Source organism: Cynara cardunculus (genome assembly GCF_001531365.2).
Source record: "Cynara cardunculus var. scolymus isolate 2C chromosome LG 1, CcrdV1, whole genome shotgun sequence".
Classification (NCBI taxonomy): Eukaryota; Viridiplantae; Streptophyta; class Magnoliopsida; order Asterales; family Asteraceae; genus Cynara; species Cynara cardunculus.
In genome coordinates, this window is record NC_037528.1 from 38,534,503 (window position 1) to 38,559,930 (window position 25,428).

The following is a 25,428-nucleotide window of genomic DNA, read 5'->3' on the forward strand; positions in this document are numbered from 1 at the left end:
TAGTAGTAGGTCAGCATAGCAAAATACTATGATTTCAAAACCAGATAGTGTACAATTTGGTATGAGCAATACATAGACCTATATCTCAAATGGGCTCTCTAAAATCCTTCAACTACCCCACCATTCATTATATACAAAATTAACCAACTTCCCTCCATTTATATTTAAAGAAACAAACAAAAAACACAGACTTCCATCCTATGCTCTTTGTCCTTTAGGTTTTCATCTCAAGCAAAGTTTTCACACTGCTTATGAATGCATTCTGAAGATGCTTCGCGGCTTCAGTCACAACTAAATGAATCTGCAAAAAAATCATTCCCTGATCGCAAAAATCCAGAGAATATATTTGAATCTACTTGACACCCGGTCTTGGACCAAAACCAGGGTGGTGGCGCTGCCGGTTTGAATCAGATGGCGGTGGACCAAGAATACCTGAACTTGGATCAGGTATAACCGTACCATTACCATTATTGGAAGGTCTATGGAACTCCCCTTCAGATCGCCGCCTCCTTTTCCATGCTTCGAATTTTGCTGTGTCAAGACCACCCTTGTTAAGTATTCGACTCTCACCTCTCGTGTTTATGTGGGAAGAACTTCCCTCCTGTTTCAGTTTCGAATAGATCTGGTGAAGTTTGCCTCCTGACAAATTTGAGAATGTGGAGACATAGTTCCAGAGTCGGGTTGTCATCCCTGTCAACGGATCATTCATCAATTTTAGCAGATTTTTATATTGACAAATGATATCACACACAAGTAAAAAAAACAACAGGTTATACAAGAGTAAGTGGATGCTTAAGCAGTTCAACATCAATATTAGATTTAAGGGGCTGTTTGGTTGGTATGGGAGGGCTTGTTCATAAATAGGGAAGGTTTTTGTATGCGAGGGTTTTCATAGATGGAAGAAGCATGTTTTTTTATTGGGAGGGGCAGGTTTGGAAAAAACTAGACTTTTTGCATAAACCTCACCCCCCCCCCCCCCCAAAAATAAGCTTTACTGAATAAGCCACTCTCTATCACTACCAAACAGTCATGTACAGCTGATCGAATAAGTTGGAAGTGCCATTAAGCTCATTAGAGCATCTCCAACAGATTCCTAAAATAAAGAAGATGGAGTTTTGGTTTTCTATATTTGCTCCAACAGGTTCTCTATCTTGTTCTCTAAAATAGAGAACTCTAAAGAAAACTCCATATATAGAGGATTCTCTAAAACTCTCTATTGAGGAGAGAAATGTTATTTTGATATTCCCCACCAACGAGATTTATTTATTAGTTTTTTATATGAAGTTTTTTCAAATGTATTGGAATGACAAGTTATACAATATTTTCATAATATAGTTAATGTTGAAATTCTCTAAAAAAGAGAATCTGTTGGAGTTGAATGCAATTCTTTTAGATAAAATTATAGAGAATCTGTTAGAGATGCTCTTAAGCTGCTAACAAACAGATGGTGTGAAGTTTTGTGCAAATAAATGGTAAAATGGCAAATAAACATTACTTTCTTGTTTACATGGATCCTCCTCATGGTCAATAACAATTTGATCAATCCTTCGCCCAAGAAGCTGCAGATAGTTTCTAATTCTTGAAAGCACCTGAAAAAAGAAAATTAAAACGATAAAAAAAGAACATTTATTCTAGGTGGCACAAGTTATATAAGATGGTGGAAATAACTCTTACCTTTTCTTTAGGAAGATCAGCACTAGTAGTTTGCAACCTGTGAAGACGCTCGAGTGTCTTTCTTTCCTCAATCAGGACATCTTCACACCATTCCATCCATTTCACTTCCTTGAACTGTTCATACACTTCTTCCGTATCTGACATCTCGCCTTCCTCTTTAACCAAAGGTTCGTTCTTCTTCTGGGCACGTGTTGACTTCAACCTACTCCTTGGGACTTTTAGGAGGTCGGGAGATCCCCCTTTCCATTGTCTGCCGCCTTTGTTTTGAGCAACTGGGATGTTGGGAAGAAGATGGTCTTTCTGCTTTTTAGAACCCTTTCGACCACCTTTGGCCCCTGAAATCTTCCCACCAACAGCAACAAGTTCCTTCCAAAATCCACAGAATTGTCAATTAATAGACAAGCTATGATGAATATTTGAGGATAAAATACGTAAAACATGTAGAAAAAGGGTACACAAGCAAGCACCTACCATTTCAAGAAGTTGAGAAGCTCTTTCTTTTAACTGCGGAGCTCGTGGTAGGAAAGTTTCATGATGCTGAAGTTCCACCGGAGCAATCTTTTTCAAAAGGCCAAGTTTTTCATCTAATCTAATCTTTTCCCAGTTTCCAAATCCATGATAGTGAATCCCCAATAGCAATCTTGCATCATCCTCTAAAGACATCAACAGAGAATATTATAATCCATCCATCACGTTCAAGCACAAATACCATTAACACTTGGAAAAGAAAAAAGGCTGGGAAGGTAGCAGCAAAACTCACTCTGGTTCCACCCACAACCTTTAGACCAAGTTGCAGGTTTAAGGTACATCAAAGCCTGAAACTGTGAGATTGGATCATTGTAGCGGCTAATGCGCTTCGACAGAAGCTGAAGTTCTTCAACACGGCTTAACAGATCATCAGCCTTCACTGGAACACCAAAAAAATCCAACAGAGGTCCCTAAACATGTGACGTTAAGCCAAGCGTTAGCCTAAAAGCAGACATTTAGCAAACAAACAATCTAAAAACCCTAACATGATGACAACCTTTGGGTCTAGGCTTCCTACATTAACAGCTTCTCTGCAACCCTCTATCAATGAATCAAAGAGCTCAATTTGAGCTTCTACAGGAGCAGCTTCAACAGACCCACCCACTTCAGCTGCAATTAAGCTAATTTGGCTATCATTACCAAACTTCTTGACCTAGTTTCAGAAGAACATAAAAAATTATGTTACTTTGGTACAGCAAGACCACCTTTTTCAGAGTTCAAAGAGCTTAACCCCTACATGTATCTTCTACCAATGATACTGAAACTAACAAAGAAAAAGGAATGTAAATACATGATCATGTTAATAGGAGAACACCACATGCAGTCTCACATACCAAACAGTTTGTTAAGGTTAAGAAAAATCATTGCTATAACTGGCAGGTTACAGATGACATATAAATACTATGAACAAAGATACTCTTACATGAAAAACTAAATATAAAACCACAAGGGTGGTGCCTGATTGGTTTGAGCTTGGCTCCAAAGGTCAAAAGTACCAGGAGGTCCCAGGTTCAAATCCAAGGAGGAATAAAAATCCCCTTGTGGCCACGGATGTTCAAATGCCGTGACTCCAGGCTATCTGCAAAGCAGGTGTCGACCTGGGATTAGTCGGCTCGGCTCGCATAGCCGGTTGGATATCCAGGTTAATCAAAAAAAAAAAACTAAATATAATTAATCATGATAATTTACTTGCACTTTCTTAGGATGTCTTCGGGGTTGTTTGTTTACCTCTTAATAGTTCCATTAAGAGGCAACATCTGAATGGTTAAGAGGTGAATCTTGTTTGGCAAAAAAAAAGTCTGCCTCTTAATGGTTCTAAAACCCTCTGAATGATTTTGTATCCTGGATCTCCCTTAACCATTATGAGCCCTAATTTCATTTTACACAATTACCAAACAATTATATTTCATTTTGCACTATATCATGAGAGTCTCTTAATCATTCTGACCACCTAATCATTCTGCACCAAATCATTCAGCAATTGCCAAACAGCCCCTTCATCACAAAAAAATTACGTTTAGGATCAAAAGCAAAGATGAAACACCAAGAGACAAAATTTTCTATGCAAAAATATAAGAATAATATTGTTCTCAATTTAACATCAATAATTTTTTTTAAAGTACATAATATTTATATATGGCAAATACTCACACACACTACTCATCTTTGGTGAGGTTTGAACTGTATGACTTTAAAATCAAATCCAAAAGCAGAACCCCAAGAAACAAATTTTCTAGGCAAAAATATAAGCAGCTAGGTGAGAAGGGCTCGGCTCCATGCAGGTCTTTCACCAACGGCTCAATTAATACTTTTCTCAATTTAACATCAATAAAAAACTTGAAGTACTCACGCACACTACTAATCTTTGGTGAGGTATGAACCCTTGACCTCCTGGGAGGATGGGCTCTACCTGTAACATATACAATGACACTTCGGTAATTTCTTCTTGAGTGAAATTATGACACCAATTCAAGAAATTGTCCATTGAGATTGTTTTATGATTTAAATTTGACAGTCTTCTTTGCACGAGATGGCTCCGCCCATGCTCACATAATTAGAGATCAACTATTTATTTAAGCTGAATACAATACATGAAAGCAGCATGGATGGAAGCTATGGTGACCAAACTTTCAGTAGGAATAAAAATAGTGAAGAGGAAAATAGAGTACCTATATTGCATCTTCTGCACTTCTAGCACTAGGATGGGGCATATATTTAAATGCAAAGGCACATAATTGGCTTACAATCATATACGCACAGTATACGTGTATAATTTTATGCTCCTGAAGAAGAACCCAATACTAGAAATGCAGCACCAAACTCGACCTTTAGTACCCATTAAGTGGGATAAGCAAGTTATTATAGTAAAAATCCTTATCTGGTACGGCAGCACAGAAGTAGAGTCGTAGTCAGGTGTTAACAAGTAAAAATAACGAAAAGGAATATTATGAAAACATACATGCACGAAACCTAAAAAGAATTAGAAATAATGATATTTAGGAGATGCCATACTGGTTGAGGAGAAGATGAGGTAATGTCACCAGATATAGTTTGCTCATTTCCATAATCAGTTACAATATGAGGCTCGCAACCAATACGGCATTACCAGGAACAGTGAAGGTAGAACGACCATTGCTTTTATATAATTGCTTTTTTCTGGGCGTAGTGAATAAAATATAAAACTGGCCTAGTGTAGGAGTATGAAAGGATGCTGCTCATGTTAAAGCCCTGAAATAGGTTGAACTGCATGATATCTGTGGGTCTCCAAGATAGAGCATTGCAGCTGGTCTAAGATAAACCAAAAGGCTTGTAAATTTAATCAAGCCAACAATGTGCATAAGCGTTAAAAGATATGAAGCATGAATACAAGTCTCACCGCACGGAAAAAACGAGTAGCATCTCTCTTAGGCAAGCTCCCATATGACCACCCTCTTACTTGTGCAGAAGCTCCCTCAAGTGGTGGGGGCAAATAACCAGAATAGTCAGCATTTCGGCGCTTTATGGCTCTGTCCTGAGATTCAACACCCTTCTTTTTCCTCATGTTGACCCTTTCAGATGGGATGGCCTCAGCATAACTCTTGCTGCTTCTTGCAGCTCGAGGGGCTAAAGCTTCCTATATTGCAAAAAACCAAATTCTATTAAAACTAAATCTTGGATACATCATTTGAATATATTTATTACTATCCCAGAGCAGTATTCCTAAAACAAGATGAAAGAATCCATCATTCTTGTGGTAGAATGACATAAACATACCTCAGCCTGCGAAACTGCATCAGGTTTTATCCATCGACTCCAAAAACTTCCATCATCTTCAGCAGAGCAAAAATTAGCAACCTGTAAATATCATAGAAGATGACAAACACAAAGGTAAATCTATATACAGCCATGTATCGGAAAGAGCTACCAATAAATAATGCCATATATAAGAGGAAACTAGAAAAAAAAATATACATCTCTTTGAAAGAACATAAAGACAAGCTGTTTACATCCAATACACTAGTTACTGCAGAAAGCATATCATATACTTGCCTTAAATGCACTCAGTAATTCATGCCCTTGTTCTTCCTCGGGTCCCTTCTGTTCGACCTTCTCTGCTCTTTCAAGAATTTCATCAATGTCCATGCTTAAAAGCCTCTTTTTGTTTTCTTCATCATTTTTCTCTTCTTTAAACAATTCCTCTGCTCCAAACCTCAAAATAGCTGATAGCTCATTCTGTTGCAATGAAAACATAACTTTGAGAGGTTACAAGTATTAACTGTATTAAAAAGTGCACATTTTCTAAATCAAATAAACTAAAAAAAGTGAAGGACAAATACATGTGATATTACCAACTTCTCATTACGAAGAAAACAGAAACCATACTGTCAATTTACCTTGTCAAATGTACTAGCTTTTTTAGCTTCTTTCTTCTCCAGTCTTCCCTCAGCATTTAGCTTCTGAATGACCAAATGGTCAAGTACCTAAAAGAACAAATCCAAACATAGAAAAAAGGAAACATCTTTACCCAGTATTCAAGATTATAGCAGATAAGCAAATCTGTATTTAAATGCATTCACCCTATTCTGACAAAAGCATTACATTTACAGTCCATATCATCATCCATGACTCGAAGTTCACCAAAGAAAGAACACATCAATCCACAATACAATAAACATTTGAACTTTTAAAGCAGGTGCAAATTAAAAATTAGAAGTGTGTAGCCTGCGACAAGAATGGACAAAAATTAATAACCAATAATTTATGTACCATTTTCTTTTTAGCACGTTCCAAGATGTCTTCCTCAACACTTTTGCTTGTCACGAATCTATAAATATTAACAACTTCTTGTTGACCAATCCGATGAGCTCTGCTCATTGCCTAATCAGAAGTAAATAGATCGATATGAGAAGAGACTTCATTAAATAAGCAATCTATAAATAAGATGGCATACTGCAAATCATACAGTCCCAAACCTGCAGATCATTTTGAGGATTCCAGTCTGAATCAAATATGATGACAGTATCTGCTGTAGCAAGATTGATACCTAAACCACCAGCACGAGTGGAAAGAAGGAAACAGAAATCATCACTACCAGGTGCATTGAAATGGTCCATAGCCTGGTGGCGCACCTCAGCTTTTGTACTCCCATCAAGCCTCTGATACTTGAACCCTTTGAATGACAAGTATTCTGCCAGGATGTCCAACATCCTGACCATCTGCATTACAAAAAAGCAGATTAGCCAGTCAACTAGAAGGGATAAAGTAACTATATCCATTTCTTGTCCAAACAAACATAATTTGGTATTTATATATACCAAGTTGGAAACCTACAAGACAGCTTTTAGCATATAACTTAACTCAACACAAAAGGATGTGACTATTCAATATTGCTCTTGTCAAACAAGTTAAGAGGACATAACTTCTGAGACAAAAAGCAGCTAGTTCAACGTAGCATTTCCAAGGATAAGCATCATCCTGCTTCATATTCAGAGATGCGAAAGACACCTTATGCTTAAGCAACCAATTAAATAGACAAGATTTTCACATCTAAAAAGACACCAAGGATAATGGATGCTTTAAACGTTCACTAGTTTGAACTCAATTTTTTTTTATCACAATGAAATATTCACAAAGTATAAAACTCTAAAAGATGACCCCAGGAATGAGAAATTGACAGTGACGCATAAAGCAAGAAGCCAATAAGTAAATACCTATAACTGTTCCTTATACGGCTATCAGAGTCTAGAGAAAAGCATGAGAGCTTTACAAGGATTCTCATCTCACCCTACTTCCTTATTTAATTTAACCACCTATTACTATCTCCCACCAAAAAAATATGATACAAACTATGCTGTATGAGTACCATGCAAAGGGGAGACAGCAACAAATAGTTAACTCCAGGCTAATTAAGATACATATATTATGCTTCCAAAACAAAATCTTATACCTAGCAATCCTAAAACTAGCCTCCTTTCCAACGTGCAACATTCCTCAACAGATACATGCAAAGCAATTAAAATACCTGTGAAAATATTAAAACCCGGTGTTTCGTCTCATGCAATCTGTCAAGAAGCTTGTCAAGGATAACAAGCTTTCCACTGCTAAGAATGATCCTTTCCAGTTTACTGCTGCCTGTAGTACTAGAGTCTCCACCATAACCATGGTCTGCACTCTCAAAGAGGAATGGATGATTGCAACATTTCTTCAACTCAACCACAATGTTCAAAAGGGAAACCTGCAAGAGTTGCAAAAAGTTAATTTTATATTCCAGGAAAGGCCAAATGAAGATGCTAACATTTTTGTGAGATAGAACTGGCAGATACAATTAATATCATGAGCATCAAAAAATCTAGTAAGACCTAGAAGAACATGAATTTACAGTGAAACAACTTCATGAGATGATAATACTAAGTTCAATAGGATATATCACAATATAAAACAACAATGAAATTTAAATTTCATTACAAGATGCATGTATTTAGGATTTTAGGTTAACAGAGCAGAATATCGAATAGCAAACTGCAATAATCCATATACCCAAATAACTAACATTTTAGTTTCTGGGGATTACCAAATTATTTAGAATAATTCACTTGTTGAAATATGACAAAAGATGATAAATATTACGCCCTCTAAGGGCATCTCCAATGTAAAACACTAAATTATGCACTATTTTGGTGCAAAAAGTTGGTGCAAACAGTAAATCATTTATGTATTACACTATTTTTTCACATCAAAAATACTATTCCAAGTATGTTCTTTTTTATCTTGATTACATAGATCTCAACACTACTATATTTAATAACGTTAGAAATTATACCCATATTTATAATTTCATGATACCTCTATTACCATACCATTTGAACCATATTACAGCTCATAATTAATTCTATATCAAATTATCCAAAACAAAAGTCCACTAGATAAAAAGGTCACATTTTCAACACTCGTCTAGAAATAAAAGACATGCATTTAGACAGAATTAGCATACTTTCCAATAAATGATTAATTAACGCATTCCAAAGTGCAACGTGAGCTTCTTTATCCTTGATTTGTAATGTCAGAATCTAGAGAGATATCTTACAAAATAGATTGAACCACTGTGGATAAGCTAGGCAGAACTAAGGTAGAAAAATCTATATCAAGCAAGATAGAACATTATCAACTGTCATTGTTTCGACCTCTATCGGCAACACTTCTCTCATAACTTCAATAGGTGCATCGAGATCACATTCATAGATTACTTATTTAAAATTTGTTGAAAGCATTAAAATTAATTTTACTAAAACTAAAGACTAATATAATCCTAATATATTAAAATGTATTAGACAATGAATAAAGTAAAAAAAAAAACATGAATCAGAAAATTGAAGGACCATTTTTTAAATACCAAAACGTTACCAAAAAATAGTGTTGGTGAATAGTGTTACACCAAACTTGGTGTTTTACTATTCATAACACTAAAATAGTGCATTCGTTAGAGAGGATTTAGTGCAAAGAGTAGGTATAGTGAAATTTGGCGCATTCATTGAAGATGGTCTAAAGCAAAAATGATCATATTTCTTAAATCCTACATACTCTCTTCCACTATTTTCTTGCATCCTTCCTATAAAAGCAGGACAAGTGCTTCACTCGAGTTTGGACCTCTTCATCAAATTAGTACTTGAAGTGAATCAAAAAAGTACAATATGCTACCATCAATTTGGGGGCATGGATTAACAAAACCAGCGTAATGATCATAACTAAAACGGTACACCTAAGACAGCACGGAAACAAAAAGACCCCTTCAAGAGCATGAATTCTAACCTGATTTCCACGTACACCTTTGTTCAAGTCGTGAAAGTTGCGTTCCAAAATCCACTTGTAATACCTGAAAATAAGGGGACTGTTGTCAGCCACTAGACAGATAAATCCTCAGAACACAATGGAACGGAAAGAAACTTACTGTTTCTGTAGAGGAGACATCTCAACCCTGAGAACTCGTTCAATCTTTGGGGGCAAAGACTTCTCCACATCCTTAATGACTCTTCTGAGAATGTGTGGCCTCAACTCCATATGAAGATTAGCAAGCTATTCAAAGAGAAAGTACACTTCAGCTTTGTATTTTCTCACTGGTTTTCTCTCTTCTATGTAGGATTGGAGGATAATAGATACACAATGAGAAGAATCAATCAAACCACTTATATAGTTGATGATTACCTCAATTTCGTTAAACGAGCCAAGGTTCTTGTAATTCTGAACAAACTCATCCTTGCTCTTGAACTTATCCGAATCAAGAAAGTGAAGCAAGGCCCTGCCATTAAACAAAGATGTAGTAAAATCTGAGATGACTCCAAGAATTATTTTATAGATTATACTCGAGAGGGCTTGCAACTCATTTCAATACGCCCCCTCTTTAACGATTAGCTATCCTTATGTTATGTCAAGATAAGAAAAATAGAAATTCTTTTCCACCCATAAAGGGGGACTAAGGGCACCAAATCTTCCTCGGCTCTGCAAGGGATGGGAAGAGTCTTCCAGCAGACTTCCCTTTCATTTTGCTAAGTTGTTTTCGGAATATGAACAATTGACCTTCCAGTCACAACAGTAACATTATTGATTGATCTAATCTAACGCTTGCCCCAAACCCTCTATAAACACAACATAACAAGTTGTCATATTTTCTTGGTTTTTAAATCCCTTATTCCTTTTCTTGTATCACAGGAGAACAGACCACCAAAATTGATACATCAAGCACATAACCGTACTGACCAACACCTGTAGCAAATAACAATTACCATAGTTCTTCCACGCTGTTCTGCAGGGGAGTTCCAGTAATAAGAAGCTTGTTTTTGGTGCTGAATTCCTGTGAAATAAGCCATAAAAAATAAGAATCAAGAACACAAACCAAACTGACCCAAGAAATGTCACTCGAAAGTATGGTCTGGGGAAGATGAGATGTCCGCAGACCTCACCTCTACCCCCAACAAAGTAGAGCGGCTGTTTCCATGAAGACCCCCATCTTGTGCAAGAACAAGAAAAAGTCGCAAAATAAGAACAGACAACATGTGGATACCTTAAGTGTTGTATACAATGAAGCTTCACTGTTCTTTAATCTATGTGCTTCATCAACCATAAGATAGTTCCACTTAATTTTTGAAAGCACAGTCTTATCCTTCAATAAAACTTCATATGTAGTCAACAGAGCATCAAATTTTGTACCCTTGCCAGTCTTCTTATCAGAGAAAAATTCATACTGCTGACAAACCTATAACCAAAACAAAAACAATTACAAGAAAAAATATCCTCGTAAAAGTACAAATAAGCTGGTGCCAGAAAGTCAAGCTGCAGCACATAATACTCTCCCAAATATTATAATGCCTAGATAAAAAAACGACATCAAAAGGTTAGAATTAGCCCAATTAAAGACCAATAGGCAACAAATATAAGCTAAAACATGACTTTAAACACAACAAAGTTTGTTATACTCTCCAATCAAAGCACTCTTATGATTAGTCTGAAATTTCTTGGTTCCAACAATCAAACACAATCAACCAGACCTTAAGAAGATATAGGTACAACTTATAAGACCCGCTCCCCGAAATAAAAAGAAAAGAAAACTGTTCACTGGAAAAAAGGAACTATTAAAGGAGAAAACAAGAGGAGAAGAAGAAGAAGAATAAAAGAAAATTAAAAAGTAGGAACATTTCAATTAAATTAAGACCTTAAGAAAATATAAATACCACTTACAACATCACCACATACGTTCTGCTTTAAATGAATACTCACAAGCTCGTGTGGATGAACTAACTCTTAGAAGAGAAGATTTGTAATAGAACATGCCTATATGAATTTTATATTATATCTGTAACAATGGCTTTGCCTGGATGGCGTAATAACCACTGAACAGAGAATTGCATTTAAACTTTTGAATTTAAAAGACATGAACTAAACAACTTTGCTTCTACAACTATTACCAACTTCCAAAGGCATCATGAAGTGCCTGGGTAGATCAGATTCATGATCATTTAAAGCTCAGGACACTTTAAATTGTAGACTACAGACTACAAGGATTCTGGGATCAGCCTCGGTTAAGTAGAATAATTGAAGAAAGAAGTTCACATAAGCTAAAGAACCATATTAAGTTAGGGAATTACTTTAGAAATCAGCTCATTATTAACTGGAATGAAAATAACTTCCACCAAAATGATGGTCATGCTGCAGTATAACATAGTAACTTAATTTACATGAAACATAATAAAAGGATCACACTCAACAACAATTAGCCTACCTCTCGGCTTGCACGAGTTCCAACATATATGATCACGTTCATCTCAGGAAGCCACTTCCTGAATTCCTTAGCCCAATTTGACAAAGTTGATAGAGGCACAACAACAAGAAATGGGCCATGAATTTGTTGAGCATTCTGTGGAATCAATAAAAAAAATAACCAACTACAGTAAGCTTCATTAAGCATATTGACAAGAGAGACAGCAAAGCATGAACATATAACTACCTGCAGAAAACCAAGCATAGACACTGACTGAACAGTCTTCCCAAGGCCCATTTCATCAGCTAGTATAACATTTGTATCATTTCTCCAACTGCAACGTGAAAGTCATTAATAAGCACAACTCCAGATGAAACATACCCTAGGGTACTACTTAATTTTCTTTGCCAGATGTGTCCATACAATCTACCTGTTAACAAGAAAATTTAGGCCCTCAAGCTGATAATCTCTAAGTTTACCGCCTTTTAACCACTCAGGCTGTTCCTCGAGCTTTCTCAAACTTGCTAAAAGCGAAAACATAAACAATTAAAAAATAGTAATTTTGGTAAGTAAGAACAGCAATAACCAAATATATAAGTAACGCATCTCTACAAATAACCCATTGTATCATGTGTTTTCCAACTCTCTTGTGCATCAAAACTTCCTTTTACAATAGAAAAGACTTGTGTACATGTTCCAAGTCTCCCCTCCCCCCCAAAAAAAAAAACAAAATAATATTACAATAATCAGTAGCTAGTTACTTTTTACCTAATTTTCACAATATTCAAGCATTTGTAGTTATTTGCAGAACAACAAAAAAGCATTGCTACTATAAAAACCTCATCTCACCAACCATACCCGAAGGCCAGCAACTCAGAATGCAGAAGTTCGACATAGTAACAATCGTTCAGTTTCTTAAGAGAATTAAACGAGCAACAGTAAACAGTCTTCTTATGGGATAAAGTAGAAGTAATATTATCTATCAAAAACAAGAACAAACTTTAACACAGACGATTATGCTCCAGTCACTGGTAGTCAGCAAAAGAAAATATATGTATAAGATCACATCAAAATTATTGCCCTCTCAACTTCCACATGATAGGGACAGCAAAAGATATATCTTCTTTCAGCAGGAGAAACTAAATAAACATAAATCCAAAACCTCCACTTCATTACTTCCAACAAATAAATAATAGAGAATACACTCACATAGATATACAACGCTACCGGTCAAAGACCCGATACAGGATAGCATACCATATACAGTAAATCTGTATATATAATTGATAGCAGCTCAGATATGTTTAAAGATGTGATGTTCTTTTTTCATCCTCAAATTCACTTGTGTGAAGGCTTCTATTATGGTCTCATACCTCCCTCTATCCCAAAATCAGTAACTTTGTTCCATTTACATCTTTTCGTCTTCTATCTCTATTGTTCTATGTATCCATTTAGCATAAATTAAATGTACCATAGAAATCTTTCTACACCAAAATGATCTCAATGGCCCGCCTACTTCATACATGAAGCCAATACTATTGCAATATGAGAATGAAATGATGCAAGCGAATAAATCCCAAGCCTTTTCTCTAAATAAAAAGAATGAAGAAAATCCGTTATCATCTTCAAAGATGAATCACTAGCAGTCAGGGTTTGTATATCATCAAGGCTAAGTAGAATCTGTCATCACAAAATATCTAAAAGATCAAGATTGTTCAGATTTCATATAAAAAGGTTTGAGTTGTAAGCTTCATAAACTACAAATAATAACTGACTCTCATTTATTATATAAATTTAAATGTAAGAATGAAAAACGGTGAAAATGGTGGGTGCATGCTTAAGTACCACCAAACAGTGTAAGGTTGATACAGTGCAGCACATAACCAAATCTCAAAAGGCTCATTTGTTATTGGGTGCAGGAGTATTGTCTCTCGTAAAATGCTTACTTTCCCAAATGTTGATTTGGTTTGCAAGCAGAAAAATCATTACTGGCATTCTTCATTTCAGATAGGGTGAGATCTTTTCGTAAGTTTATCTTCAGTAAAAACAAACTTCAAATTACTTGGAGGTAACTGAAACTGATTATCAGGCTGACAGCTACACAACTTCCAGAATATCCTAAATTACCCTTCTATTTGCTTTTGACTGTCATATAAACAAAGTAATCAAGACACTACAACTCATGGGTTGGCATCATCAATGATAGTTTTTCCTCTGGATTTCAACTAATCAAATCCGCATACAAGTATGTGCTAGAAACACTAGTACTTGAAAAATAAAAATCCCAACTTATCCTGGTGCAGTGGAACAAGACTTTTCAATAAAGATTATTGTGAAGATCAAACAGCATACCTTTACTCTTCCTTCGCTGGAAGTCTACCAATTTAACCTGTACAGCTGTCAGGGCAACTTCACGAGCCTGTTTCCAAAATTGAAAATTTGAGGACCTAAAAGTGCTAGGGGACGATCTTCAAACAAGCTACATAAATGTTGAATGGTATATTTGCTTGCATGATATTAAATGTAAGAAAATTGCATAACAGACATGCCAAACATACACCACCATTTCTAAAACGGAACATTTGTTATATTCAGACACAAGTAGAATGGTAGCTTCTCATAACACGAACCTATGCTTCTACACTAGAGCATCAACTATATTTACACTTGTAACAATTTTACATGAAAAATATTTAACTGCAATACGACCGAAGAAGCTTAACATATGCAACTGGCAAGCAAAAAGATAAAATTCTCATGTGAACATCACACAAATGATAAAATATGGCACATTGAACACATAATCTTAAACCAGTACCTTATATTCATCAATCGCTGCCTGGGCAAAAGCAATATCAACAAACTTCTCCCTGAAGATGTCATACAACACCAAATATAAGCATTCTGAAGCTGACGTCAAAATGATATTTTACTAACGATTGAAGTCAAATGCAGAGCCAAAAGGTTATGAAAGCATAGACATCACACTACTCCTCAAACACGATAAATTACATAAACTATGAGAGATCATAAAAAGGAAATAAACAATAACAAACATACAAAAAAAATCATCCACCTATGGAAAACAAAATAAAGCTTCACTCCCTGATCCCACGTGTCGATGTAAATTTAATAAAATTTTGAAAGTCAAACAAGAGAAACATATACTCAAGGCAGCATTTGGGTGGGTTAAATAGAAATGATAGTTGAATACAAATCAAATATCTTAGTAGATCCTCCTACTTAACTTTGCATTCAAATTGAAGTAAACCGTATGGACCAAAATGATCTAGAACCATCTTTCTAATAATAGCATAGAGGCAAATAGGTAATTGAACTTCAATATTTACACAGAATATGTATTTCTATTTTATACAAATGAAGTGATTCTACCATTTCATGAAAATTGCAACAATTATTAAAATGCCTGGGTCAATTTGAATTTGGAAAGTACCAGATATGTAGCAAATGGTCAAGGCGTATGATTGAAGATGGTCATAGGATTTTGATCGCAAATGGTCCTGCGCACTTCCTTTGGTATTTTTCAAATTCAAAAATGTAGTAATCAGTTTAGCTCTACAACAAAATCAATCTTCATCAACTCCAAATAAAATTTTACTCATGTGACATGTAATATGAAAAAAAAATTCTAATCTTACTCCAGAGGAAATATAGATGTCTTCCTTGTTCTGGGAGAACAGAGAGCTAGTCTAAACACAGTAACGGAAGCTAATTATAAACAAGACAGAAAAATGACGATAAGTAAAATGCAGCAGAGAGGGCGCACATTGAGGCGGAATTGAAGAGGGAGGAGCAGAAAGAAGGAAGCACAATATCAATCATGACGATATGAAAAACTTGGTGCTTTGATAAAAGAACACTGCATGTGACCACAAGTGGTCATGGCAGACTACAACTCTAATGCTTTTGTATTTATCATTCAAGTGGTAAACAAGTTTTGACTAAACAACCCATACAAACCTCCACAAACTTAAATGTTAGATTGGCAGTTTTTCTAGTTTGCTCTATTGACAGGTGTAGCGTATGCCTTCATACCTACCTATTGAGGACAGAAATGGGCAAGGACAAATCAATTCTCAATATGAAAAACATTTTTGCCATAATTGGATCACCTTGCAATTCATAGGTGAAAAACAATCTATGAAGCTGGAATTAATAAAATGGTAAGCAACCAAACATTTGCAAAAATACCAAACAAAAAAGCAACTCCGTCTACATACCATGTTGCTTCAGCATAGGAGAGTCCTTGCCATTTAACCAAATACTCTGGTATTCCCGAACCGTCTTTGCTGATTCTATCTGCAATTATCCTCTCAACCTAGATGCATCAGATAAAACAATCTGAGGTAAGCAAGGAGTAGAAAAAGAGAAAGCAATAGATCACCAAAATCACATAAGACGTAAACCTGACAATTCTGCTTGATAAGATCCAAATCCATCTCCTTACTCACATCAATGACCTCAATCTAAGTAGTAAAGAAACAATATTAGAAAACTAAGGCAATCCTCAACAAGGAAAATTACTACAGAACAATATAAGAAAGTGCCACACTTTTACAAAATGGTACATGGTTTAATGAAAATGGCATCTGCAAGCATATAATGCTGATTCATAAATTCACAAAAAGAACAATTAAAAGACCAAGTCACAAGAAAAATAATACTCCTTGATTTCGATGCTTCAAGAAGGGCAACATGTTTATATGGGATGTAAGAAAAAGATTTTGTAGCATGTGACTAAATCAAAAGTCTCTAGAGTGCCGCAATATCAATCAGAAGAAGTTGTATTTGACCTCCAAATGTGAAGGAGGTAAGTGAATAATAAATGTCACTCGAATACAAGATCTCAGACAAATTTCTAAAATCAGTTCTGGATCCACCTATCTCAAATTAGATTTCCATATTGATAGATTTTTTGATAAATGGAAAGTACATTTAACTACTTTACCAGAAGCTATGCTGTTATATCGGTCAGAATACAAAATATCGGTCAGGACCGATATTCGATATATCGGTTATATCGGTGATATATCGGTCCAAAATAGTGGTTAACATAATATTTCTTAGAATTATATATATAATATGCATTAATTAGAGTTTAGAAATATAGTTTCAAAATTAAAACATCACATCATCTAAAGTGTTCAAAAACGAGCTAATCGCAAGCAATAAGTTCAGCATCCGAGAAAAGAAGCCAAACCGTGACTCCGTGAGAAGTCTGAAGTTGTGAGAAGTCTGAAGTCGTGATTCGTGAAGTGAATTAGGTGTCTGTGAAGTGTGAAGTCGTAACTCGTAAAGATGAAAAGAAAGGAAGAAGACCGTTGGAAAGCAGACTATTAATTTCAGACCTAATAATATATGTTACCAAGTCCAAAAAACTAAGCCCATGAAATAACAAAAGCCCAAATAATTGAACCCTAAAAATCGATATATCGGTCCGATATATACATCAAAATATCGCTAAATATCGGGAAAAATCAAAAAATATCGCCGATAATATCGGGGACGATATTTTGACCGATATTTATGCAGCAATATTTTGCCTAGGTCCGATATCCGATATATCGCCGATATATCGCGATATTAACAGCATAGACCAGAAGTTCMCCCCCCCCCCCCTTCTCTCTCTCTGCCAGCAGTGGTATTTGATTTATATACAGTTTAAAGCATAAAAAACAGGTCAATAAATACAAAGCTCATAAGTCATAACATGTGGCATTGACTATTGGGGCTGCAAGAAGTGTGAAGCTATTGAACCCTGCAAAAATCTGTCCATGGAAAACATACTTCAACATAATCCCTTCCCTGGTGCAACTGGTATAAACTGGCACAGCAACTTGAGGAAGAAGAATGTTTAGTGATGGCCATCAAACAGTGTCGTTTGAATTCTTCTTTTTTCAGGAATGGCCACAAGTACACAACAAATATATTTAATAGCAAGTTACACCAAACTACCAAATTCGAAATCAAACTCCGAGAGCAATTAAAAGTTTGACCCAGTTGTCAATTTCTCACTACAAAACTGTCAATTTCTCACTACAAAACCGTGTCGAGGCACCGATGAAAAGGCTAGAAAATCCTCCTTCGGTAGTGATGGAAAGCAGTCGCTCTCGTGGCGTGTGTTTGTCTAAACGTATATAGGGTGAGTACAGAAACAACAAAAAGGGCCAAAATCTCCCTACATTAAAATAGACATGAATATAAGGAAGCAGCAAGCGAGGATTCATTGAGATCCAGGCTTCAAGGTTAGTCCATTTTTTCTCTCCACTTCTATTAGCCTCTTGATTAACTACCATATGCTGTTTCTCCTGTCATGTTATTTCTAATTGTATTGATTCATCAAAGCACTTGTTCAAAATATTCTTTCAAGTAAAGATGACCTAAAAAAATAATTACCAACTTCAGAGAAAATCTACAAGAATGGAGAACTTATCAGACAGAAAACACACTACCGTTGCTTTCTTCATTTTTATGTTGTCGTTTCAAGTTTTGATGCAGATTTTTATTCTTCAGAATCGCCTAAAAATCTACGATGAAGGATTACTTGTAAATGCTTGTAACTTGAAAAGACCTCCAGTACCTTGTCACCTAGGCAAGTAGGCTAAGGAGACATGTTGGAACAAACACAACTAGTGTTATCATCATACCATTATAGACCACGGTGTCTTTTGACAAACAGAAACAGCGATTTTACTGCAATTTAACAAAAAGAGGCATTAGAGACTTCTCTTTGTGTGGTGCTATTACCCATTTTGTGATGCCGTGAAAAAAATTGGATAGTTCACATCCATCTCTGACAAAGTCAAATAATGCCTTTGCCTTGTTAAGAATACTTAAGATCACCTTAAAAAGGCAGTTGCTTTGACACATGCACAAAGCAGAACTATTCATAGAATGCAGCTGGACAAAGGTAGGCAGACTGTTTGCACCAGAATTCTTTTAGTTTGAAGAAAACAATCAGGTAGGACCTTAGAGGAAAAAGAGACCACGAACTTTCATGTGAGCCAACGTAACCTAAAAGACTTGGAAGCGATGACTGCACTGCCTATAATGACACTTGCAACGAGAGGGCAACAATAGGTATATGCCATGATTCCCAGACCAATCAATGGCAGATTATGACGCACCCTGTCCACTATATTGCCTGTATATATGTTGCTTGGCTTATGCTCTTCACTCCAAGTCAAAATCCTGGATGCACATACAACAAAAATACAAATTTCATCCCAAACTAGTTGAAGCAGGCTAGTAATGGAACCTACTGGCAGCTTTAAGAAGGTGAAAATCCATGAATTGTGATGAATTCCCAAGGATCCAGACATGAATAGCATCCTTCATGTGCTCCTAAATTCAAACTCTTGCTTGCTACTCACTTAAGACTCTCTTCATTGACGTATCAATTTCGACAAACCTATCCTCTCCTAACAGCCTCCTCTAGGTGTGAGTCTTGTTTTCTAACTTGTCCACTCAAAGATACACATTTGGAAGTGACCAAATCATCTCGAGCTGTGTTGCAGTTAATCCTCCTTCACTGGTTCATCCCAGCCTTCTCCCATATATAATCATCTCTAATCCTGTTATCATTGTTGAGAAATTACATGGTACCAAATAATTGCATTACATTATTGGTAAGTCCACTACAAGAGGAAACAGATGATCATAGAGAAAAGAGGATCAATGTGGGTTCATTTGTCTAACTTGGCTATTGGTGTGTGACAGACCAATATACATTACTTCAACCTGATCCTTTCCTTCCCGTAAATATTGTATCCAATGAAAGAGCAACACCACTAAGTTTTTCCTTCAATAATTCAGTACTTTGTTCTTTTTCTTTGTTCTTTCCACATTTAGGTAGATATCAAGCAGCGAAAATCTGCTTTACACTTGCACCTGAATTGCAATTGCACTTGTAAAAAGCTTGCCTATGAGCCAATGGGAACAAGAAGAATTCACTAAATTCAGCTAGTCCTCGGTAAAATATTGCAAGTCAAAATTCTTTGCAACCTTCACACTTAAGCCATTAGTACATGAACCACCTAAACTACATAAAGAGATCACTATCAACTGGAATATATCAACACAACAACTACAAATATTTGTATTGCCCTGTGTAATATTTCACGCATGCCATGTTTTCAGATTCGTAAATCTACACTACAAAGGTTAAATCCCAAGATTAAGCAATTTTGTTCCTCTGTATACAGTGTCCCATTTTTAATGGAGCAATAACAAATCACCTTAGATACAATGACACATACATGCATCATGTATGCATGTAACTGAACATTATTCAAAGGTAACCATAGGTTAATGTTTGGTCTCCCCCACACAATACTAAAGATTGTTTGATCTCTCTAGTACACCAAACAGCATTAAGATATATTTTACTAAGAAAGGAAAAAACCAACATTACCTCCTCACGAGAGACTGTTCTTCTGTACTTGATATCCTCCATCACTTTTTTGGTGTAATTCAGAACCTTCTTAAAGCCACTCAACTGATCATGAAAAGAGATAATGAAAATCAGAACAGAAATGTAATGTCACAAACAGGTAAATATTAACAATGTCAAACACCTTACTGTACCAAAAGAAACACAGAGAAACATAAACTTACTGTTTGCAACTCAGAAAATGATTTCCATTGACAATGTAAATGTGACTGGCCTTTCCATTTGATAAAAAATTCAGTCTCATTCCAATCTGGTTCTGAGTGGAATAAATGACTCAACAATAGAGGCTCTGTTGATTTGTTGTTCCGTACAGCTTCTTCAGCCATTCCCTTTGGCTGATACCAGAGCACCTTCTCAATAGAGTCACCATCTTCCTCCTCAGTTTCCTCCTAACCTCACAAATAATAAATACATTTATCAGCGAGTGATGTAATGTGAGAAGAATACCACATTAAGAAGGCATACCAAAAGAAAAAAGAGAAGGTCCAATTGGTAGCCACACACCATATGCACACAGAATAAACTACTAAGTCGAAATATTCAGAAGGGAAAAGGAAAGATGACAATTCTAACTGAATGAATTCAAGATCCCAACTCCATAATTTTCAACAGCTCATGTCTCCACCTAAAGCATTTACTGGCCCAGATCAATCGGCCTAAACACATAAGTTCATGCATATCACCACCAAATACCCCAGCATTAGATCAAGATACAAGTATTGTCATCATATGAAATCAAGTTTGTTGTACGGACTGAAAATAGCAGATCACCACCAACTATCAGTATTACATCAAAAATTCAAGATACAAGTATTTTTATGATATAAACTTCAGCTTGTTGTACAAATTGAGATGAAAGCCACATTCTTTTCTATACAAAATCATGCATAAACATCCTTCAACCTATATCTATGCATGCAGATTTTCAGCATGTGCATTCAAAAGCCACCTCTAACCAACAAAAACTAGCTAGATGGACCTCAAGGAATAGCATCAGGATAATCGAAACATTGGGAGATAACTTAATCAGAATATGTCGCATGCATAAAAGAGGCACTCCACCTGAAGCTTATAAAACGGTGACGAATATTTTAAAGATGTGATGGTTAAAACCATACACCATATGATGGATCAAACTGGAATGCCTATAGGGAATTCAATGATGTGCACATACTGATATTCCGCACCTTTTGCCTCTTTCTCTTAATATCTTCATCATGTTCTTCACTTTCTTCACTTTCAGCATACGATACTTTGCGCACAGATCGAGTTGAAGTTCGAACTTCATTGTTGCTTCCAGGACCTTTTGTAGGAATAGATCGACCACCAGCTTTTTTTCGGATATGTCCGCTTCTCCTTCCTGTACTTTTGAAGCCCTCTTCGTCATCATCCTCTGAATCATTTGCTGATGAGTATTCCTCCTCGAATGATGTTCTACCTCTTTTCCTCCGATTGGAAAATGTAGATAGTTTAGGTTCACTACTAGACTTTACACTACTACGCCCACCCTTCCGCCTTTGCATGCCCCTTGGTTTCTTATAAAAATCATCATCATCACCATCCGATATGTCTAATTCATCATCATCAGAGTTATCAACTTCATCTAAGTCTCCACCTTCCCAGTCTTCATCGTGTTCCTAGAGAGGATCCAAAATGTAAGTTCAGCAGAAACTGCGGCCAAGCCAACCATAAAAAGTAAATAAAATAAAATGACTTAATGATACCAGCATATTTCATCAGAAACAAAATGATATGCAAATATCAAAAGTACATCTCTGTCATCCATAATTCAGAACTCAAATAAAAAGAGATCAGGAACATAAAATGGACTCTAGAAAAACAGAAAATTTGTTCACTTCACAGTTGTTAACTTAAGTCCGGAGTCGGTCAATGTGATTAACAGATTGTGCCTATCTGTTTTGGCATGTCGGATAGGCTTATAAATGCACTGATGCACATACTCTTGTATGTCATGTGACCAGTAATAGTCAGTTAGAGTAAGTCAAACTTGTCCACTTTTGTACTGTGATTTGACTACGTGATATGAATTGGTATGTATATCGGTATATGGCAAAAAGCACTAGAATTAAGAAGTAAATAAATTTTGCACATTAAGAGTATATTCAGATCAGCTATCATATATTCATGTATGGTAACAGAACCTAGTATAAATTCCTATTCCAACTGGGATGTACAAGAAACCACACAAGAAAGGACAGCCTACAACACTAAATTGAAAATCGAAATCTTTAAATATTAATTACATATATTAATATATTTTCAGACTTGTTAACAACACTGTGATTTTAGATATTATCATTAAATATGTATTACATGCATATAAATGTTTTTCTTTAATTTTATTTTCCGCCTCGAGGCTTCACGTGTTTCCTATCTTTACAACCTTGATTGTATCATATATATTTATAAAAATTAAAAACCACTTATGTGTCTGCTTAAACGTCCCTTAATCCCCGCTTAGCAAGACAACAAACAAATGAAGGCAGAATGCATTTTATCCATCCTTAGGTGGACGCTTCTCCTGGTACAATGTGTAGCCTCCACATGTGGTTTAGATTTACCACAAACCACTAGTATCTTTGAGCACTTTTACCCATATTGTATAACTCAATGTTGTAAAAAGCTTTCCCTCAAAATCATAGACGTCCAAGTCCTATAACCAATAAGTGTTTGATCAGATCATCAGATGACCTCGCTCTTAATTCAAAGTAAATACAAAGTGCCTCTATTCATACTATCTCAAGTTAACCCTATGCATCAAATTGCACGTAATGTAACATGGCAGACTAAATGTAAGTGAATTAGTATTCCATCAACATTAATGTGCCATGGTAGCACCTGCCATCATCAAATATACTTGCCAATGATTCAAACCAATAAAATTGATAATCAACAACAAATACAACTGGCAAAAAGATCATGATTAAGCAACCTTCGGCACTCACCTCATCTCCACCTTTTCACAGCCCACTTTGACATGCCAAATTAACTACACCTACATACATCTACAGTTACCATATTGCATTGAATTTTTTTTATCTACAAATCATCAATGCATTGCAATGACATGGAATGTTTAAAAACCCAAAAGAGGAAAAGAAAAAACCTACAGCTTATAAAAACAAAAATGTAGCACCAGTGATGATTTATGCAAAGGGCAGGAAGCAATTATAAGCCGTAATAACAAGCATCTTAAAACAGAAAGGATGAATCTATGTATGCAGAAAGTATAGTCGATAAAAAATTAAAGAATAGCATTAAAAGACATAATAAAGAGAAAATGCAACGGCTGAAATAATGTATGATTAACAACCTTGTTCCCTCTTCCAACAGTTGTAGTGCCCAAGTCTGGATCAAAATCTACATCATCAGGGTCATCTTCTGCAGAAAGTCAAAGAAAGCAAGCTGTGTTTTAGGGAAAATGAATATACTAACGGAACAGGTAAAATCTAATTCCTAGCCTGAAGATTATATAAAATTGGGATAGTACAGAACATAAAGTTACCATCTACATCATCTTCCTCATCCTCGAAATAGGCATCATCGTCTTCATATTCACCACCATATGAAGCTTTTGACTTCTTCTCAGGCATGAAGTTGTTAGTAGAAGCTGCAATAAGCCCTGAACGTGATTTTGAACTATAGCCATCGGTATTATTTAACAGCTTGCGGTGCAATGGATCACCTTGATCATCTTCCTCCTGCTCGTAGTAATCATCAGACAGCATCTCATCCACATTTTGACCTTTATGTGCTTTGTCCACTTCTGACAAGTCATTTTCAGACCCTTCTTCATTTTTATACCCAGAACTGCTCTTTGATTCCTGCATGGACTCAGACCCACGTTTTTGATGCATGGGTTGACAGTCCTTCCAAAAAGTTGAGCCCCATCTCCCAGCTGCCTTTTTCGTAGTAGAAGCTTGTAAATTTGATAAACCACCATCATCCCCTGCTGCCGGATCGTCTTGCAACCTACTCACAGCATATGGTTCACCATCACTCCCATACTGTTGATCCTCCATCTTTGTTTCAAACTCTTTATCCAAACTTGAAGTTGCATCCAAGTCATCATTGCCTACATTGTTGTCAGCTCTATCAATGCTTCCATGTTGGCTCTTGTCATTTAAAACATCCTCTGAGACTGTTCCATTTGTGTAGTTTCTAAAAAAGGCCATTCTCCCTGTCACCTAAAACCTCAGTAACTCCGTGTCCAGTGCTTCATATAAATTTCCCGCCTTCTTTCATAATCCTCTTAACACAATCAAACACGCAAAATAAATATAGTCTATTATCAATCGTCAACCAATAAAAACAAACTCAAACTTCAATTCTATATCTCAACTGACACTCAAACATCCAATAAATTTTAATCAGAGAAGCTTCAATTTTCAAGTGAAATGCCTAAAAGGAAACAAAAGAATCAAAACCTAACCTGAATGGACATCAAGACAAAACGAAATCCAAAAACAACTAAATCCAATCGGTTGGCAGTGCAAACAATGGATCGGATACTCTACGTGCATATAGCATCAAAAACCTAGAAGAGGACAGGTATTCCTAAATCAAGAACGAAAAACAGTATATTAGGTCATGAATTCCAACCAGAAAACACAATTTAACGATTACGAGAGTGACTGACTCCTAAACGGTATTAAAATTCATTGAGAAGACTCACCGTTAGAAGTAAGGCCCCACAGACATATGTACATCTATACATACATATATATATATATATTATGTGCGTCTGTATAGGGACAGAAAAGAAGACGACAAAAGACCGCGCACGTTAGCAATCGGGAAGGCGTCGGAGAAAAGACCTTCTCGGAGGAGAAACACTCGCCGACGACGAATGATTTCTTGACACAGAAGACAAAAAAGAAAGTATAAGAGAAGCTTTGTGTATGTATCAAAGGACACTAAAGTGCGCGAGAGGTGTAGGATTAGACGACGGAATTTAACGACGGCGGCGACTGGATTCGCCGGTTGATGATGTCTATAGAGAGGG

At 36.1% G+C, this 25,428-nt stretch overlaps 1 protein-coding gene across 8 annotated transcripts; it reads right to left on the minus strand.

The window, feature by feature from the left end:
- Positions 1-25,428, minus strand: LOC112521682 (protein CHROMATIN REMODELING 5-like). Of its 8 annotated transcripts, XM_025130686.1 has the most exons (32): positions 25,099-25,428; positions 24,856-24,980; positions 23,929-24,674; positions 23,737-23,804; positions 21,590-22,039; positions 20,567-20,791; positions 20,364-20,447; positions 16,357-16,416; positions 16,171-16,268; positions 14,748-14,799; positions 14,282-14,348; positions 12,360-12,453; positions 12,176-12,263; positions 11,951-12,085; positions 10,736-10,927; positions 10,458-10,525; positions 9,880-9,973; positions 9,626-9,750; positions 9,487-9,550; positions 7,703-7,915; positions 6,654-6,896; positions 6,448-6,558; positions 6,075-6,161; positions 5,731-5,913; positions 5,455-5,535; positions 5,078-5,314; positions 2,699-2,854; positions 2,435-2,612; positions 2,146-2,327; positions 1,675-2,040; positions 1,496-1,589; positions 1-690 (listed from the first exon to the last, which is right to left on the minus strand). In XM_025130686.1, the coding sequence occupies exons 3-32, from the start codon at positions 24,596-24,598 to the stop codon at positions 353-355; spliced, it is 5,103 nt and encodes a 1,700-aa protein (XP_024986454.1). In that variant the 5' UTR covers positions 24,599-24,674; positions 24,856-24,980; positions 25,099-25,428; the 3' UTR covers positions 1-352. The 8 variants fall into 8 exon arrangements, with proteins under 8 accessions (XP_024986454.1, XP_024986460.1, XP_024986446.1 ...); XM_025130692.1 differs by lacking the exon at positions 24,856-24,980; XM_025130678.1 differs by having other exon boundaries at positions 23,929-24,980.